Source organism: Carcharhinus amblyrhynchos, chromosome 16 (genome assembly GCF_965287045.1).
Source record: "Carcharhinus amblyrhynchos chromosome 16, sCarAmb.v2.hapA, whole genome shotgun sequence".
NCBI lineage: Eukaryota > Metazoa > Chordata > Chondrichthyes > Carcharhiniformes > Carcharhinidae > Carcharhinus > Carcharhinus amblyrhynchos.
Window position 1 is genome coordinate 38,313,907 of NC_137339.1, and position 20,712 is coordinate 38,334,618.

At 40.5% G+C, this 20,712-nt stretch overlaps 1 protein-coding gene across 3 annotated transcripts in view; it reads left to right on the forward strand.

Annotated features, from left to right (window-relative positions):
• The window catches only part of znf217 (zinc finger protein 217), a 53,049-nt gene that overhangs the window by 24,199 nt on the left and 8,138 nt on the right, over positions 1 to 20,712 (forward strand). For all 3 annotated transcript variants that reach the window (XM_080205012.1, XM_080205011.1, XM_080205010.1), the window contains 3 exons: positions 4,231 to 6,096; positions 13,450 to 13,575; positions 17,917 to 19,638. In XM_080205012.1, coding sequence (XP_080061138.1) covers positions 4,329 to 6,096; positions 13,450 to 13,575; positions 17,917 to 19,638 — 3,616 coding nt within the window. In that variant the 5' untranslated portion in view covers positions 4,231 to 4,328. The remainder of the gene's footprint in view (positions 1 to 4,230; positions 6,097 to 13,449; positions 13,576 to 17,916; positions 19,639 to 20,712) is intronic.

Consider the following 20,712-nt stretch of genomic DNA (forward strand, 5'->3'; position numbering starts at 1 on the left):
GGCTTGTCATCACCCCGAAAGGCAATTAGAATGGACAACGAGTACCGATCTAGACAATGCCACTCGCATCCTGTGAAAGAATGAAAAACACAGTAAGATCCCACAATCAGCAATGTGATAAGGATCATATAAACTACTTGTGATTCGAATTGATGGAGAATTTAGTCTCATTTTGACAACTAATTTGAAAGTTAGCACCTACAAATGCACAGCATACTTTCAGCACTGTATTAAAGTTTCAGTTTAAATTTTTGTATTCCAGTCCTAAGTGGAACCTGCAACTTTGTGATTTTGGAGGCTAGAGTGCTACCACCTGAGTCACAGCTGACAACACCCATTTTACCATATTTAATAGTTGTGTAATTCTCTTGATGCTTCAAATGTAAAAGATGGAATCTGCAGGCGACCAGTGGCCTACAGCCATTAGTCATGGTGACAAAGGAGACCTACGAACACTCTGCTCACGGAGAAAGAATGGCAGAGAAGAGGGATTATCAGGTGGTTGTTTTTGCAGAAAAGAAGTCAAATTAGTATCCTTGCTGTCCAGCAGCATTCCAGAGAGGCTTTTTGCCAAAACCAATGCCTTGTACTGACTGGATCAGTCTGCTAAATACAAAAATGACTTGTCCTGGACTGCAGGTGAGGTGGAGTAGCGTTGTATGAACAACTGAGGTGGGAGGTGGGTTAGGAAGTAGTTGAACAAATAGCTGTAGAGATGTTGTAGCAAGTGTGGAGTCAAAGGCTTGGCTGTTCCCAGCTTGTAATTGCTGCAAGGTGCATGAGAGTTGTTGTCCTCCTGGGATAGATGCAAATGGTGATGGTCTTGCTTCAGTCAGTCATTTAAATGTGTGAAAAGGAACCCTTTGTCAGTTAGACTGACAATCCTGGATTTTCTGGAACTGTCCAGTAATCTGGCCTCTTGCCCCATATCCAAGGTCATGCCTTCCTTGGATGCATAATTGTCCCAAAATTATTCTGCGATTGCTGATTCTGCAAGCCCTTTGATTTGCACTTGAGATTTTCCACAGGGAAGTCTCCAGACTCTGATCTGGATGCAGCCTGCTGCGGGCCATAGTTTGGAGACCCCTGGTCTAGGGAATACACAGGGGTGTGTGGGGGGGGGGGGTCATCTACCCCACACCCACATTGCTGCTTCTACAGGTTCAGCAACACCTCCCTGTGTCTCTTACTTTATTCCCAAGTTGGTGGTCACCCTGGTTATAGTACCCAACACTACATTCAGGCAGATGCTGAAATCTTTTTCTTTGCATTACCATGAATAGATTTAAAAATAATTCTGACATTGGATTTTTAAACCAAACGTGATCTTGAAATGTATTGCGGTTGCATCTTCAATTACTGAAGGAAGATAAGTGAGTTTTGCTCTCTTCTCAATCAAATGCTTTCACACTCATTGTTTGCAGAATATTTACCATGACCCTGATTATTTTTTTGTAGCTGTCACTGCCTATTAGCCATAGTCAACTACAAAGTAGCAACATTTTGAGAAATGAAGGCTGGACAGTTTTCTAGTGATTTTGTGACTGTGGGCCTTGAGGGTGGAGGGGGAAAGAGATTGTCTGCAACACATGATGCTTCGTTGATTTTACAAAGTGGGTGACTAAGTTAGATGTGGAGTGTGTGAGCAATTTAAGTACAAGGTCCCTTTTTTGCAAAGGCCATAGTGCATACTGTTTCCAAAAGGACTGAATTATACATGGCCTTAGTGGGGGATTTTCAGGTAGTTGCACACCTTGAGGGGAAAGTATAAAGTTGAAGTCCAAACTGGAAATATCTGAGGGGCTGAGGTAGATGTCGTCATTAGCAAAATTGAGGCTATTTCCCAGAACTGGCATCTGGGGACGTGGTGGACATTCTGGAGGTGAAAGTGGTCACTTCTCCTACCCTCTGGAATTAGTCAGATTTAGTTGCAGATGGAGAAGCAGTATTGCATGTATTTAAGGTGATCAGCACTTAGACAGGTTTTTATAAGTTGGTAGTTTGTGTGTAAAATTTTAATTTTCTTCACCTGTTATTACATTGGCAACCTGCAGACTAACAGCAAATCTTGACCACCTTTGGGGGAAAAAAATTTGGTGCTTGGTGTCCTCCAGTGAATTGATCCTTTATTAGAAATAAGGCTTGAACTTCAACTTTTTACAATTGATTCGAATGCAAAACTGGAGACACCAGAAAGGGAGTGGTAAGAGCAATGGCTTCCCCTGTTTTAAGAAATTTCGATATTGTATTTTCATCTGATTTGCAGATTGTCCTAATGCTACTAGTTAATTTGAGGTAGTGTCCAGAAAATGTTACATTCTGATTGTTATACTGGGAAAGGGGTCTGTTCTGGTAGTAGCCTGCAGTGAAACATTGGGCTCAGCCTTGCAGTCAGTGGCATAAGCATTCATTATACTTGCATAACTTGCTGTGATTAGGAAGTTCTATAGGAGATCTTGGATCTCTGAATGGATCATCTCAAGTCAGATTGAATCAATTATTAATGAGCAATGCAGAATCTGAACCAGGAAATTAAGAATAGTTATCAGAGATACGAATAGAGTTAAAAGACAATTGAAGTAAAAATCTAGCAGTAACTAAAAGTGGATAGAATGAGACCCCATGACTGGTATCCAGGTCATCTGAGTTTGGATGCAGATGCATGTTTGGAGGCTTGAAAGATGTGTGCACAGTAATTGGCCAGGAAGCTCAAACTTCTGATGGGTTGATTTCTGCTGCGCAAGACCCTCTGCAAAAACTTGCCTGGATACTGGTGTTGGAATATGTGGTCTAACTCCCAAGATTAGCTGATGTAACTGAACTGAAGACCATAACTGCTCCTGCCTCACCCACTCAACAAAAGTGTTATAACGCAAACTGATGATCATGATCCGCACAAGGCCATGTTAGAACAGATAACTTTATCATTAGTCACAATTAGGCTTGCATTAACACTGTAATGAAGTAACTGAAAATATGGCACCTGTTTGGATACTCTGAGGGAGAATTTAGCATAACCAATGCACCTAACCAGGACTGTGGGAGGAAACCAGAACATCCAGCAGAAACTCACGCAGACAAGGAGAACATGTCGATTCTGCACGGTGACCCAAGCTGGGAATTGAACCTGGGACTCTGGTGCTGTGAGGCAGAAGTGCTAAGCACAGTTTAAGTATCTGAAGGGATGGAAAAATATAGGGTTGGAATTCAAAAGCTTGGCAGCTAAGGGAACCATTGATGGAGCAATTAAAATAAGGGATATTCAAGAAATCAGAATTTTCTTGGTAGTGGAGGAACTTGCAGAGATGAGAGCAAAGTCAAGGAGGGATTTTAAAATCCCTTGAGTTTTGGGCATTGCTCAACTGCAAGCCAATATAGGTCAGTGAGGATAAAAATGATAGGAACGTGGGACTTTGCAAGATAAGCCACAAGCAGCATACTTTTGGATGACCTCCAATCTCTAGGGGTAGAATGTGGGAAGTCATCCTGGAGTGCTTGGAGGAGTTGGTCTAGAAGTAACCAAGGTACAGTATTGTCAGCAGACAAACAAAGGCAGAGATGGAGTCAGATCATTACTGAGGAGGCACTAGGTCTAAGTTCTTGTTTTAATGGTGCAGGTGTGTGGCTGGAAGCACACTTTTGGAATCCTATTTGGTAACAAAGTTGCAAACAGTCTGCTCCACTCCTGTGAATATTGCTTGAGGAGGATGAAGTTGGGACAGATTTGTAGTGGATAGTGGCAACTCTGACAGCAGCCTCATAATTTCCAGGTTTATCTATCTGTATTGTTGCTGAAAGTTGCCAAAGGATTTCCACTTGAGTAACTTTTAGCACTGATGGGCTAACCACTCTTTCCATGGTAAAATAAAGGCTGAATGAGTGCAAAGGAAAAATGGAGGCAGATACCTAGGTCTCTCATTTAATAGAAACAGATGTGCACAGAAGTGAATGTTTACTAGGTTTTAAACTGGAGCGCTTTCAATAAAGCCTGCCAAAGAGTAGCTTCCTTTGGATTTTCAATTTTTTATTGTCCTTTTGTCACTGACATTTGCAGTGCAAAACATCTTATGCACATTTGTGTAGAGTATCTTTTATCATGAATTTAGAACTGTATTTTCTATTCAGTTATTTTTGGCACCAACATATAATGTTTAATCTAGTTTTGTGTATTAATGAGTGAAATGGTGACATTTTTAATCTTGTGTTGAATACTGTGTATTCTACTTTCAGCAATTGAAACCCTGCATCTGTAAGTACAAGGACACAAGAAAAACAAGCTTTTGAGATTGGGATTGAAATTCTAAAGCTTTGCTGTTTCAAATAATGTGATGAGAATTCAATATCAAGACAACCAAGAAAGAACATCTGAAGAGCTTATGCCTTGGTTTTCTGATCAGCCTCCTCATGAATTTGTGATGAAATCTTCTGAGAGCACCGTAATGCAAACAACTGAGGATGTCCAAGATGATGTGAATTTGACACTTGGTGATGCAAGAAATTCTATTGAACATCATTGTCCAATTTGTGATCAATGCTTTTCTTTTGGTAGTCTTTTAACACAACACATGCGCATGCACGCCAATGAAAAGCGTCCATTTTGTGACCATAGAACTTCCCAGAAAGCAAATTTGAAAGTTCATCTTCAAAAGCACAAGGTAGACCATTTGCAGCAAGGTAGAAAAACCGGAAGAAATAAGGCTAATCTGTCATCTGCGAGCTTTGAAATCCCAAAAACTTTGCCGAATAGTATCTGTTCAAATGACACTGAAATGAATGAGACTGATTCAATAAATGGTGTTGCATTGTTCCTGGATGATTTGGAAGGAAGTATTGCAGCCCAAGCTGAAGAATGTCCACCTCTCCCTTGCATGTTTTGTAATAAGGTTTTTCGACACTCTGAAGAACTCCGTCACCATGTAGTGATACAGCACCGGCCCACATTATGCGAGCCTGCCGTTCTCCGTGTGGAGGAGGGGTTGAGTCCTATTGTTGAGGCCCACGTTACAGTAAGCTCTCCAGAACAGGAGGCAAATGATGAAGATGACGGTGAACTCAGCTGCAAAGTGTGTGGACTGACCTGTGAGAGTGCTTTGAGTTTGGAGACGCACATGAGGAAGCACAAGGATTCATTTACCTATGGTTGTAATGTATGTGGACGACGGTTTAAGGAACCCTGGTTTCTGAAAAACCACATGCGAACACATTTGAGTAAAGCTAGGGGAAAATCTCAGCAGGATTTGGAAGGTCCTGCAACCATCAACAACGTTGCGACGCAGGAATCGCTTTCAGGAAATGTTGTGTCTCCTTATAAAATGTGCATGATCTGTGGATTTCTTTTCCCAAATAAAGACAGCTTGAAGGAACATAATAAAGTTCACAGTAAGGATCTGCCTGATGATGATAGAATGGATGATTACTATTTAAATCCGGAAGTTGCAACATCACAGGAAACATTCCTGCAAATGCTAAATTTAAGCCCCCTCTTGTCACCAAATTGTAAATCCGTGAAGTTGGGCAAATGGATACCCGAACTTGATCCTTTCAATACGTACCAAGCTTGGCAGCTGGCCACTAAGGGGAAGGTGGCAGTTGGCCGAGAGAATGTGAAAGATCCAGGGCAAATAGCAAACTCTGAGAATGAAGAGGAGCCCTCTGACAAAGAGGATTCCAGTGAACATTGGACCACCGATAAAGGCAGTAATGGTCCTACCTTGGAGAACCTTGAAAAACCTAAAATCAAGAACAGCAATATAGGCCAGAATGGACCACCTGCTCTGGGCGATGTCGAAATTGACCCCAAGTTAACCCAGAATAAACTTAAACCCACCGACTGCACAACAAAACTTAAACCGACTGACTGCACGATGTGTGGTAAGATTTTTAGAACCTACCATCAGTTAGTACTCCACTCCAGAGTACACCGGAAAGGCAGGAAAAGTGTGGAGAATCCTCCAGTTTCAGCAGATGGGGAAGCTGGCACTCAATCTATAGATTCTGTTACGGCAATTGAAGACCACAGCCCAGGAACTGACAAACCTGAGGAGGGTTCTGAAGAGGGCTCAGAAGATGGAGTACTAGGAGAAGGACTTTCATCAGGTAGGAAAATATGAAACTATTTGGATGCTTGGGTTTAATGCTCTAAGTGCTTGTTGATTACCATTTTTCAAAATTGTAAAGTCCCCCTTTTTTTGTCTTGAATAAGAATCTGTGTGGAAAAACTCTGCCACTGAATCTGTTAGATAAAGCCAAAATTTTAGGTGATCCTGTAGTCCAATGCAGTAACGTTTCAAAAATGGAGTAGTCTTGCCAAATTCTAAGACTTTTCTTAAAAAAAAACTGAAGAATTAGTTTTAATTACTACCCATCATCTCAAAACATTAATTGGGGAGAATCCAAATTCACGTTTTAATAAGAAACTATGTTGTGACATTTTAAGTTGTAATTGAATCAAGTGAGCTTATTGAGCTAAAATACTTGAGACTCCTTTTTGCTTATTTATTGCTCTTCATTCTAAGTTTACACCACAGGGAATTGCAGTAGAACATATTGTCATAAAATTGTTATAATAGTGTTCAAATGAAACACATTATTGATTTACTGATAAAGTATTCTAATATCTGTAAATAATTAAAACCAGCTTTGTGTTTTAAGAATCTCATCCTGTATTCCAATACACATTTTAATTCTTTTCCACGTCTGCGGAAGAGTCCAAGCCATTCGCGTCAAATCCATTGCGGGATTTGATCAAACGTGTAATGAATCTGAAACTAAATATGTTTGGTCCTGCGAAAATTGCTTCCATAGGTGACGAGGAAAGGCAAAAAACACTTAATATTCACAGCAGTTGCCAACTGTTTTTGAGCTATACTAGGAAATAGTTCAATGCAACAACACTTTTTATTAAAGAATGGATTCCTGCTGCTAATGTTTAATGCCATTTTTAATGCATTTCAATTCAAAACTTGAATTAAAGTGTAATGTTCTTCTGATGCCTTGTAATGTAAAAGTGCTTGAAATGGTGTTGCCTCTTTCTGCTGTAAGCATGCTACAGATACATCTAGAGATGAGCAAGTGGAACTCCTCCACTGCACAGACTTGATTTTATAGATTTAAAACTCAGCAATACCAAATGTGAAGATTAAATTAACTTCCAAAAAGTTTACGGGCATGTAATTGGAGTAGCTTGCAACTATTGCTTTTAATTGATAGAAGCATCTTTTCTTCTAGGGCAAATTCCCCAAACCCTACACAACAGGAGGAAGGAATCCCTCCTCCCCACAGGTGCTATTTAGAGATTAGGCTATTTGCTCACTTGATTTCTTCTGGCTGCTGCTTTGATGCCTCAAGTGTCTGCTGCTTTCTATTGCTGTTTCAAGTTACATACATCTCCAGGAAGTGGTGAGGCAGGTGCTGAAGGAGATTTTAACGGACTTCTGCACGAATCAGTTGTTCCCATACTTGGAGGCACCAATTGACTAGTGGCTGTGCAGAGCAAGTCATGTCACTCAAAGCAGGAGGAGGGCAGCTCTCAACAGGATCATTTCTCTTCCCAGAGTTCAGGATGCCAATTTCTAATCTAAAATGTCACACTTGAGTGAAGAGGTCTGCCCTGAAATGTATCACTTGCTGCAACCACACATGCAACCTTGAAGCAGGGCAGGTCAAAGGTGGCATTGCCAGTGGCTGTCAAGGTGTCTCCTGGCAATGAGCTTTAATACATCTGGCTCCTCCCAGCTCTATTTCCAATATCTGTAATTTTCCAAAAGGTCACTGCTACTCTCTTCAAAGAATACAAACTATGTTTCAGTCTCTTGCCAGCACTCAGCAGGTGGAGCACGCATGACTTTCTAGGATTGCAGGATTCACCATGATGCAGGTTGTCGTTGGCATGTATGTCAACTATTTTGCTCTTCTAGGAGCTGAGGGGGATTCTCCTTCCTGAATGTCCAGCTATTTGAACCCATATGTAGCACACGTAGGTCAGTATCCAATAGTATCCTGTTGTCTTCTCTCTGGCAGTCTACTTTGTTAGCTGCATTTGAGCAATCACAACTCATTGCTCAGTTGCCACCCTGCCAGCTATAGGCCAGGTTCATTGTGTAGCGTGCAGTAAAGTAGACCATTAGTGTGCAAAAATGCTTCTACTGCCTAGGCTGCTCTGAAAAGTCTGATACTTTGCAGTGTAACTGAAGAATTATGGCCGTCTACTGTTACGTTGCCCAAAATCCCCATTGATGTGAGCCCTGATCAACAGCTATATGGTGAGCAGTTGAGCATGAGGGAGAGGAGGCAACTTAATCAGCGACTTTGGCCAAGCTGTTCACGAAAAGCTTACTCAAGTGATATCAATAACCATAATCATAGAATCATACAGCACAGTAGAGGACCTTCAGCCCATTGAGTCCTTACCAATACTTAGAAACACTTGAACTTCCGCCTAATCCTAACTTGGTCCATAGATCTGAATGTTATGATGTGCCAAGTGCTCATCCACTTCCTTTTAAAGGATGAGGCAACCCACATCTACCACTGCCTGAGGCAGTGCTTTCCAGACCATAATCACCCTCTGGATAAAAATGTTTTCCCTCACATCCATGCTGGCTCCCTTCTCCCTAAAACCTCCTGCCTCTTACCTTGAACCTATCCCCCCTCGTGACTGCCCTAAACTAAGGGGGACAACTGCTCCTATGTCCCTCATAATTTTGTATGCCTTGATCAGGTTGCCTCTCAGTCTTTTCTGCTCCAACAAAACCAAGTCATGATGTGCAGATGCTGGTGTTGGACTGGGGTAAACACAGTAAGAAGTCTCTCAACACCAGGTTAAAGTCCAACATTTTATTTGGTAGCAAACACCACTAGCTTTCAGGGCTCTGCCCATTTTGTCTGGCGAGCTCACCTGATGAAGGGGCAGAGCCCTGAAAGCTAATGGTGTTTGCTACCAAATAAACTGTTGGACTTTAACCTGGTCTTGTAAGAGGTCTCAATGAAAACAACCCAAGCCTACCTGACCTCTCTTCGTAACTTAAATGTTCCAGCCCAGGCAGCATCCTGGTGAATCTCCTCTGCACCTCCTCCAGTGTAATCACAACCTTCCTTGTAATGTGGCGACCAGGCCTACACACTGTATTCTATTAGCAAATTTCTATACAACTTCAGCATGACTTCCTGGTTTTGTAATCTATGTCTCAACTGATAAAGGCAAGTGTCCCATTGGTCTTTTTAAACATCTACTAATGTATCCTTCCCCCTTTGGGGATCTGTGGACAAACACACTAAGAATCATAGAATCCCTACAGTGCAGAAGGAAGCTATTTGGCCCATTGGCGCCTGCACCGACCACAATCTCACCTAGGCCCTATCCATGTAACCTTATGTATTTACTCTAGTACCATTCACTGAATGTCAAATTAATCCTTCCAAAGTGTCTCCTCACACTACTTAGGGTTAAGTTTTGACCATTTGGTCTATATCTTGTAGCCCAAGACCCTCTACCTCATTGTTAACCACCCAGTCAATCTGTTATCCCCAAATTTGCTAATTCTACACCCACGTACTCATATGTCATCTATATAAAGACAAATAATAGGGGTCCAGAACATCACTGGACTCTGGCTTCCCAGTCACTAAAGCAGCCTCTGTCATCACCCTCTGTCTCTTACAACGGAGTCAATTTTGAGTCCACTTTATCAAACTACCCTGAATCCCATGTGCATTTACCTTCTTTACAAGTCTGCTCTTTGGGAACTTTTCAAAGGCTTTGCTGAAATCCATATCAGCTACATTGACTGCACTACCCTCAATTACATATCTGGTCACTCTTTAAAAATTTCAATCAAATTTATTAGGCATGACTTCCCTCTGAAGCCATGCTGTCTACCCTTGAACAAGCTTTGCCTCCCAGTGGCGATAGATGCTCTCCTCCTGAATGTTCTCCAATAGTTTCCCTGCCACTGACGTGAGACTCACTTGTCTATAGTTCCATGGTTTATCTCTACAACGTTTCTTAAATAGCAGAACCAGCATTCCCAGTTTTTTATTCACATCTCAACTTGTCTTTGCCACTGACCATCACAATATTGGCTTGGCCACAGTGCAAAAATAAAAGCGAGCACAAAATAAACATTCCAAAGCAAATTTATGAATTAAAACTATGCCATACAAAAATTGATAATCAACCTCGTTTGTACTTTTTAAAATCTTTTATGTTACTATGCATAATGGGCCTGCTGGTGGTTGCATGGCTGATGGGAGGTTGCTGATTTTTTGGTGGAAGTCTGCTCATTGCCCAGTAGCTGTCTCCATGGGTATAAGGATATATACTTTGGGTTACTTTGGTTATACACCATCTTTTCATAAGGGGAGTTGTGCAGTCCATGCTGACATGTTTGAGTAGCTGGTGACATTTTGGCTACAAAGCTTGCAGTAGTAGTAGTAGTACTTATTGTGGCATTGTGTGGTGAAGCACGTGAATTTTAAAATATAGGTTGTAATTGATAGGGATTGTTAGTGGGTGAGTGAAAGTGTGATGGTGGTGATTTCACCAAAATCTGAAGCTAGTGGTCTAGTTGGTAGGGTATGGCATTTAACAATGGCTTCACTGCCCCACTAGTGATGCTAAACAAGACATTTCAGCAAAGTGGTCCCTCCTGCTTTTTGCTATCTTGACCAAATCCTCTTTGTGTCAAAACCTTGAGGCCGCTGTGCCCTATATCTCTCAAACTATTTCTCTGGTGAGATTCATATCCAGCCACAATGCAACTCGTATTTTGAACAGTTTTAGCCATTCGTGCTATAGATGATGCTGCCGCCGCCACCACCACCGGTCTGCAGTTGTTGGTATGGTGCATTGATTATTTTGTTTGTTATCTCATTAAATTGGTAGAATGTCTGATGCAGATAGGTTTGCTATGTGGCACATATGGAAAAACACTTTTGAATATCTGATTTCAGTAGTGCAAGAAGTCTTTTATAACTGGTTGTTTTCATCTCTTGCCAGTGAGAGAATAATCTCACTTCACAATGGAAGTTGTGGTGTAATTGAGATACTTCTGGTTGAAGGGCTACTGTACAAACTGCTGTGCTTAACATGAAAATAGTTTTGAAGCTGGAAGCTCATTATGGTCACGTGGCAGCAATCAGTTGGATGAAATGTGATCGCCTCCCCATGCGCTGTGCGGTACCTCCTTTTTAAAAAAAATCCTGCTTGACAATGATGAACAGTACAACGACTTTCAAGCTGGACAAGGACCCTCTTGTTTCATGTGGATATAGATCAGATAGTTCTGCATTTAATGTACAAGGGCTAGAAATGTCTTGCTCTAGTGGGGCAGTGAAAGGGTTGAAATTAATTTTTGATCAGCGGTTTTGAGTTTGCAACTGACTTTTTTTTGCAATGACAAATTAAAATGGCCAGTACATGTGCAGACATTCACATCAAATCCTTGACTCCAAAAGCAATATTTTTTGGGTTCAGTTTACTACTGAGAATGATGCTCTGTTTTAATATCTTTCGAATGTTCTGAAGGTGGAATAGTGTAAACCATTGTTCTCTCCAGGAATGACAATTTAAAGATGCGCACCCTGGGATTTTTAAAATGTATTGGTGTATGTACTCCTGTCTCTTCGAAGGCAGCAACGTTTTCCTTAACTTGCAGACCATTGATGCTACAAGGCATTCGATCAAATAGATTTTCAGGATTCAGCCAGAAGCATCTTTGACTCATTCTTTTTAACTTGGACAACAAGCTAGTTATTATTACATATCAGTTCAGATATTACAGTAGGATTGCACCATCTAGTGCTCTGCTATTTTATTACAGTAAAAACATTCTCCATTTTACTAAATTACTGATGCCTTAGAAATGCAAGTGACATTGCAGTTTGATAAAATGACCTTCAACTGAATAAAAGTCTGGTTATGACTAATCACTGTGTACTATTGTGAATAGGCTAATCTGAAGTTCACATTAGCATATGTAGGGTTGTGAAGAATTACATATACAGTGGGGGGGGGTGGAAATTGGAGGAAAATGACCATATTTAACACAAATCGCACTATTCCATCTTCCTTTTTATCACGTTATCCCCTGTAAAATTAAACTTAAACTTTAAGTTATTTTAAGGCCCTCCTTGGTTCTTTGAAACTTCATCTTAGTCCCTCCACCACTCACCTTCCCCATGCCTCACTTATGCAAACTTATGCCCTCCACATCCAGGTGCTCCCCACTAATTTGAAAAAAAAAATCGATTTTAAGTATCCAGATCAATCTTCACCCTCATTGGGTTCTTGTCATTTGTGTACTAACCTTAGGATTGTTATATACTATACTAAGTATATAGTATGTAACTATTATATATATATATAGTTTTTGCTTTCACCTTACAAATAGCTGAGAAGTTATGTGCATGTGCAATATTATATATATTGTGTGCACGTTTGGAATTGGTCCAAGATGGTGTCCATATCATATTCCATTACTTTGTTCCTTTATCTAAACTTTCAATAACTTTATTTTTGAAAGTTTAATATTTGTTTAATTTACTGACAAAATGCCCTTTTAGTATGGCTTTTATTGAAGATTAAGGCTTTGAGTAATCATTCTCTATATTTTAACATGTTAGTAAATAGCATACAATGGTGTTTAAGATCAGTTAATATACCTGATGATGACGACGACGTAAGTTGAGGAAGCTGCTTCTAAATTAACCACATGGCCATCCTGTGGCCACAGCCTGCAACTGCATCATGGGAATTAACATGGAAAATTTTTGAATGGGTTTGTTTTCATTTTTGAAAGATGGGTGTTTACCCACCCTCTAGTTGCCACTGTGACAATGGATAACCTCGAGCCCCAGAAATTTACAATGGTAAATGTCAGTTCTAGGGTTCGACTCCTATATTGCTGTATTTGCTGATGTGTGTACGCATATTTCAGTTTTTCCATTAATGAACATTGGATAGCATTCTTCAGCAACACTTCTGGCTCTCCAAGTATCAAGATTAAAAAAAAACAATGCTGTATTCCTAAAGTTAACATTCAAATTTCCAAATACATCCATGTCAATGGGTGCATTCCACTTCTTTGGTGTGGAGGAAGGAAAGGTAACAAAAAAAATCTTTTGAATAGTTAACTGGCTTCATAGTCAGCAGTTAACTTGACAGCTTGCCTCTGAATTTGGTTGTTACCTATTGCTTTTATACTCTGTATTCATACTTTGCAAACTTTTGCATTATTATACTTACTAATATTAAGGATATAAATGCAAATTTTCGTGCAACCCATTTTCAAAAGATTTCTGCCACCCTGTTAATAATAAATGTGTAATTTTGAAGTGTTTTCATTGCATATAATTAGTAAAAGTTCGTCCTTTTGGATTAGTGCAACATTTTCAAAGAAAATTGTCAGATGAAAATAGTTTAAAATGGCTTTTATTATTTTCTCTCCATAGACAGGAGTGAGGATGGCTCAGAGCGAGGAAGAAGTAGAGAGGCTGGCTCATCTGGTGAATGCACTTACTGTGGAAAGTCTTTTCGTTCGAACTATTACCTCAATATTCATCTCAGGATACACACAGGTTTGTCTGCTTTTTGCTTTAAGAAATCAATGTATTTTGTAAGTGATTTTAAACAGGTGTAATGTTGCTGCAGACTTCATTGCCACTTATTACAAAGGCATAGATTAAAAACAGGTTGAACTTTGTGGATTGGGACCACAAAGAACATCAGTATGTTATTTTGAGTGGGAATGGGCCTTTGGATGGATTTTGCTTCATGACTCAGAGTCCATTTATTCTATCATGTTTATCTCCCCTCGCCGGTAAGAACGTGCCCTAATTTAAGGAAGAGCGTTCTTTCCAGCCTTATTCTACCTTTCATAGAAGGGAAGTTCTGAAAAATGCTGGATGCTAATGGGTTGACCTATGAAATTAGTTTACTGCCATGCTCAGCAATTGCTTGGGGTCTAATTAATAAATTCTGATTTTGATTATTTTGCAATTCTAATCCTATTTTTCATTTACAGTTTGCCTGTGGCTGTGCTAAAATGCTTTAATATATCTTCTCAATAAAGGGAGACAAATAACTATCTAAATATCCGTTGATCCTACTTTTCTGGAACTCTGCCTCGCACGTGCTGTCCTATTGAAGGAAACTTACTTGACCTTGTTCAAAACTTTGTGAATCTTGTACTCCTGTCTTTTTTTCTCAGTTTCCCCTCAGTTCTGTATTTTAAAGTCATTTGCATGTCTTTTATTTTGCTGTGTATATAAGCTTTTTCTGCTGACTTCAGTCCCTAAGGCCTGAATAATGCTGAGCTGTTTTGAGTTCTTGACATATGTTTTCTTTTAACTGTGGTGACCAGAACTACATGGCATATTCCATGATTATGCCATTTCAATACCCTTCATCCAATGCCCAGTTTGTTTTCCGCTGACTAGTGTGTTATATATTACTCCCAAATCCTTTGTTTGGCCTCTACCAGTAGAATGGCAAAATCAAATCCCTCCATCTTTGTGTGCACTTACTGTTTGATCTCGTAATTCATTACTATTATCCAGATGAAAATCCATCAGCCTATCTACTTAAATCTTTCTGAAAATAATCAAAAGACTCATTAATTTTTGATCATAGACTGACTGCCCATTCTACTCGTAACCTGATTTTTTTTTTTCCTTCCCCTCCACTTATTCCCCCATCTACTTGTTTCTTTCCCCCCACCATGATTATTGGATAACCAGTCTTTAATTAGTGAGTTACAGCATTGCCCCTAGCATCACATTTTGAAATCTTTCATTTTCTGTTTCCGCTAGGGCCTGGGAAGCTTCAGTGCTAGGTTTTATTAAAACACTGAATTTCCATAGATTTTAAAATAACTACTGATTGAAGGTTTTAATATGTTAATAAACCAAGCATTGTAGAGGCTAACACAATGAACAGCAATATTAAACAAATCCTTATCTGGTCTGGGCGGCCATACAAACATGTTAGTAAGTATAAGTGGGCTAATTCTATTCATGAGTCTGAGTATGCACTTGGGGAATATGGTAGTAAGTTTAGTTGGTTGACACATTCCTGAATGAGCAGGCCTCAGATTTTCTCTGGAGGGAGGAGGCTAGTGTCAAACTCAGCCAATTCCATCTGAGAAGATATCATGGACTAGAGAGGAAAACTTGTCCATTTAACTTTAATCTATATTCATAATGGGCTTACTCCTATGGAGTTCTGAAGTAGGTAGCAGTAACTCACTGGCTACTGTAAAATAAAATAGCGTGATGGTGTGTATATATATCGCCAAAGTTTTTTTGTCTGCTAGCTAAAATATTGAAGGTGTCAATATAAGAAAGACCTCTATTACTCTAACATAGAATAGGAAATAATGCAAGGGACAAGTGTATTTAGGAGAATTTTCTTGACTGGTTGCTGGCCCAGTGAGGGAGGAGACATTTCTGGATGCAGTTCTGGGGAATGAGGTGGATCAAATGTCAGTCGGGGAATATCTAGCTATCAGTGATCGTAGTTTGGTTAATCAGGGACAACAGCCAAGGCTATATTCGGTAGTGTGAGAATAGACTTATCCCAGATAAATTGAAATCAAAAGATTGGTCATCAGAGCATCACGGTAACAATAAGCTGCTTTTAGTTTAGTTATAGTCTAGTACATTTCTGTACTGCGGATGCTGGAACCTGATACAACATGCTGGAAAATCTCAGCAAGTTTAACTATCTGTGGAGAGAGAATAGAGTAAGAAGTCTCAACACCAGGTTGAAGTCCAACAAGTTTACTAGCTTTTGGAGTGTTGCTCCTTCATCAGGTGAGTGGGATTTCAGTTCACAAACAGGGCATATAAAGACACAGTCAATTTACAAAAGAATGCAAGTCTTTACAGTAATCAAGTCTTAAAGGTACAGATAATGTGAGTGGAGAGAAGGTTAAGCACAGGTTAAAGATCCCGGACCAGGATCTAGAGTTCATGTCACAATGTCTGTAACTCCCACAACTTGCCTGGGCTTTCAGAATCTCATTAACTGTCCTGTCTGGAAACAATACACATCTCTTTAACCTTGCTTAATGCTCTCTCCACTCATTGTACCTTTTTAAGACTTCTTTACATGTAAAGATTTGCATTCCAGCCATTATTTTGTAAATTGATTGTCTTTATGTGCCCTGTTTGTGAACAGAACCCTCTCTCACCTGATGAAGGGGCAGCGCTCTGAAAGTTAGTGACGTGTGCCACCAGATAAACCTGTTGGACTTAAACCTGATGTGAGACTACTTACTGTGTTTACCCCAGTCCAACACCAAGTTGAGGGGGTTGAGCTATGAGGAGAGGCTGAATAAACTAGGCTTGTACTCGTTAGAGTTTAGAAGAATGAGGGGCGATCTCATTGAGACGTATAAGATGATGAATGGGATGGATAGGATAGAGGTGGAGAGACTCTTCCCGCTCAGAAAGGACAGTAGGACTAGGGGGCACAGCCTCAAGATAAAGGGGGGGGGGGAGTGGTTTAGAATGGAGTTGAGGAGGAACTTCTTCACTCAAAGGGTGGTGAATCTCTGGAATTCTCTGCCCATTGAGGTGGTGGAGGCTGCCTCGCTAAATATTTTTAAGATGCGGGTTGATGGGTTTTTAAGCGAGGGGATTAAGGGTTATGGGGAGAGGGCAGGAATGTGGAACTGAGCCACGACAGATCAGCCATGATCTTATTGAATGGCGGGGCAGGCTCGAAGGGCTAGATGGCCTACTCCTGCTCCTATTTCTTATGTTCTTATCTCCATGTCAAGAGAGTAGAGTCCAATGTTTCAAGTCTAGGTGATCCTTTCAGAGTTGGTAGTATTTTGCCTTACCTTGGTGTTTATCTCAGGCTTTGTTCATTTCGCTTTACCTCTTCATTAACTTGAAGATGGCATCTAATAGATGTCTAGGTGATTATATAAGTGAGTACTAGGCAAAATTTATAATATATTCAGCAGAGGGTAAGTGAAAAAAAATCTGAAAAGCAAACACTTGAAGTTGATATAATTAAAGTGGTTGCATCAACATGAAATTTGAATGATGGTAAATCATGAATGCTTGTCTGACACAGGAGGAAGGTATATAGTGGGGTTCCCCAGAGGATCAGCACTAGGGGCCACTGCTACATATGTATGTACTAGAGACAATTTTAAAATTGGCAGGTGGCATAAAATGTATGTGTTGTGAACTGAGGGGGATGGCAGTAAACTTCATGAACAAATAGACGGGCAATTGGAATGGGCAGTCACGATGAAATGTAGTGCAATGACCTGTCCGGTGGTAGGAAGGATGAGGAGAGGCAGTGACTAAAAATAGACCCAATTTGGAAGAAGTATAACAACAGATACCTGGGTATGCATGTGCAAATTGTTGAAAGTGGAAGGCTTGTTGAGAAATACGCCTTTTAAACCATTTTCACAAGGCATCAAATACAAAAGCAAGGAGGTTGTGATAACCTTTAATAAAATACTAATTTGATCTCCAAATGGGCATAGCACCAGACATGAAGCCTTTGAGAGGATGCAGGAAAGATCTATAGGAATAGATGTGGATTGATGAGAAGCTGAGCTTGTATCTCCTTGGAGAAGAAAAGCTTAGGAGTGTATTCTTCACCCTCTTGCCTCACTATCATCCCATTCTCTGAACCACCACAGCAAACCATTTTAATAGTGAAGTTTTCTTTTTGAGAGTTTCTGGTTCATGTGATGTTTTAATATTTCTGCCCTTCTCAAAGGGACGAAGTGTGCAAGACTGAAATGGTGTTTAGTAATTTAAAATCATATCTCTAATTAGTTTAATGTAATTTGTGACATTTTTAACAAACAGTCTGTATTTGGATGTAAATTAATGAGTACATTCTAACTATTGAAGTGCTATGTTTAAACCTCTTTTTTGTTTTTACAGGTGAAAAGCCTCATAGATGTCCTCTCTGTGACTATGCTGCAGCGCAAAAGACCTCACTTAAATATCACTTGGAGCGACATCATAAGGGTGAGCAGAAAAAGGCTGAAGAAAAGAGTGATCCTCCAAAGGTTTCACTGGCATCTCCAAAATTGGAAGTACTACCAAAAGGAAGTGATGAACCTGTTCAGGAGTCTGTAGACTCAAAAAAGTTGTTTACAGATTCTTCGGGCAGTGCCAAAGATTTAGGTGCAGACTTTTCTCGGAGGAAAAACAAACCGATCCATTCTTCTCGCCCGATTTTTCCGAATGCTATCTTTACAAACGTGAGTAGAGAGTTCCCAGACTTGAACAGGGATACTAGTTCACTTAACAGTCGCCGGATTTTCTCTAACGCAATGCTGCCACACCATGAGAAAACAAAGGATGAGAAGGTGGTGAGTGAGTTGCACAGGACTGACTCTGACCCAAAGGTAGTTACTGATCCGGGCAATTCCAAGATTTTGGAGGAATGTTCAATGGAAGCATTGCCAGAAGCTGGTGCACAACAGAATAGTGCTAAAAATACAAGATGGGAACCTGCTTTGAGAAGTGACCAATATTATGTTAGCGGTAGACTTAGAATAGAGGACTTCAGTGATCGATCTGAATCCAGCTCATTAGAAAAGCCCTTGAATCTCTGCACCATGGTGCATCAGCAAAGCCTGTGTAGTGACAGAAGTCCTTGGGGAAAAGCATCTACCTCAGTTTCCAACAGTGCCTTACTGAGCAACGCATGCCCAATTTGTACTTACAGAACTTTGTACCCAGAGGTCTTAGTGATGCACCAAAGGTTGGTACATAAATATAACACTGACCCAAGTCCAATAAATGGAATTCGAAGTGCTGTTTGCAGTGGGTCAGTTAAAAGCAGACGCACTGGATGTCCTCCTGCACTATTAGGTCAAGATGTCTCTTCACTTGCCACCAAAGAAATGACCAGAGAATTTTATCGTCGGACCAAGTCACCACCACCAGCAGCTTCACCAGATGCTCCAAACTTGTTGCTTGGGAAGGCATCATCATCATCCTCCTCCTCCTCATTACCCCATTCTCCGTGCAATAATTTCCTTCCTTCTGTGGCAGGATCCAGACCTTCAGGTGACTTTAAAGCATTTAAGGTGTCCCAGAATCCTAACTTGCAAGTAGAAAATTATGGACCAATGCATACTGAACTTAGACAGACACCGGATGTGCAAAAGATGGAAAGAAGTGGATCATCAGAAGCCAGCAATAGTAAGAGAAATATGCCTGAAAGACCTGGTATCAAGTTGGCCTATGAACCTGATGGACCTAGGGGACCCTTCCTTAGATTTGACAGTTGGGCTCCAAATGCAAGCAAAACGTGTCATACTAATGTGTCCGAGAATCAGGGAGGCTTGGACTCTCATGAGCCTACAGCTAAAAAAATGAAAATAAGCAGTCCTTTAAGAAATGACCAGCTTGCATTTGGCATTAGGAGGGGTGCCCCAGGAAGAAATTTAAAACTGTTATCTCAGGAGATGCCCCCTGTTCAGGCACGAAACTCTGGGGTCTCGTCTAAGTCTGGCTCGGCCTTGGATTCAAATGGAGTTGACTCTCATTGGAATGTATTGAAACTTTTGAAGTCCTACGGCCCTCAAGATTTTGCCTCACTATATAATAATTGTGGACCCAGTAATAGAGATCCTAACATTGGTCAAGAAGGTAGGTGTGCTTTTAAAAACTTGTCTAAATGCATTTTTACAGTTTGATCAGTGTTTTAAATTATTACATCATATCTTGTAGCTTGAGGCTTTACATTTTTGAAATAGTGCTCTATAGAGGGAAAGGCTCACGGGATGGTGTCCCTCCATCTTGGGAGGCAATGGACTGCATGCAAGATGTGCATGTCACTTCTGGGTAGGACAGCATCTGTAGGGGCTGAATATGAATGGCAGTCCCTTGTGTTGCCCCAAGGTCAGCTGATAAGCTCTTTGCCATCTGGTTATTTATTTTGTCCTGTGCTTTTTCCGTGCACTTTGTGACTGCTTGTCTCAGCAGCAAGGATTTCCTATGCATCAATTTCAATCCTGATCAACTTGAGAGGTCTTGTTTGCAGACATCCTTGTATCAAATGTGGCCAAGCTGTTGGTCTAATGCCAATAACAAGTAAACCATAGAGCATGTCTTTGGGGATGTAACCATCCTCTCTTCAGTTCACATGGTTGGGTCACATGAACCAAATGAGTGACAGTCACATCCCCAGAGATGTCAGAGCATAAGGGAAGTGGGGACAAAAAGCACCCATATTTTACTGGGTCCAAATGTTCATTTTAAGCCTTCCCCACCCAAAGGTCTGCAATCTTGAAATTATTTTTTAAGTTTAAATGTTTAGCAGATTTTATACTTTGTAATGTCACCAACCCTCTGCACTAGCTATTCTTTCGCTTTCGTCAGGTTTTTATTTGAAAACGCATGCACCATCTCGTGCACAAACACAACCGCGCACATTTGAAGTGTGCCAACCCTCAAACACACAATTACTGAAAAATTACTCTATGCTTCTGGCCAACTAACTTGACTTTAAACGAGTGCTTCAATCACCTGCTATAGACCAACCTCTTCAATTTTGGGCTTCTTTTGATAGCATCTTTAAAATATCACTGGTAAGGTTTGTTTGAACAGACAGAACATGTACACAGTGAAGGAATGTTTACATGGGCTGAACTTCTGACAATACCATCTGCTTTGGACCAGCAACCTCATTATGGGTTTCCTCTGATCTTGTCTACAAACTGC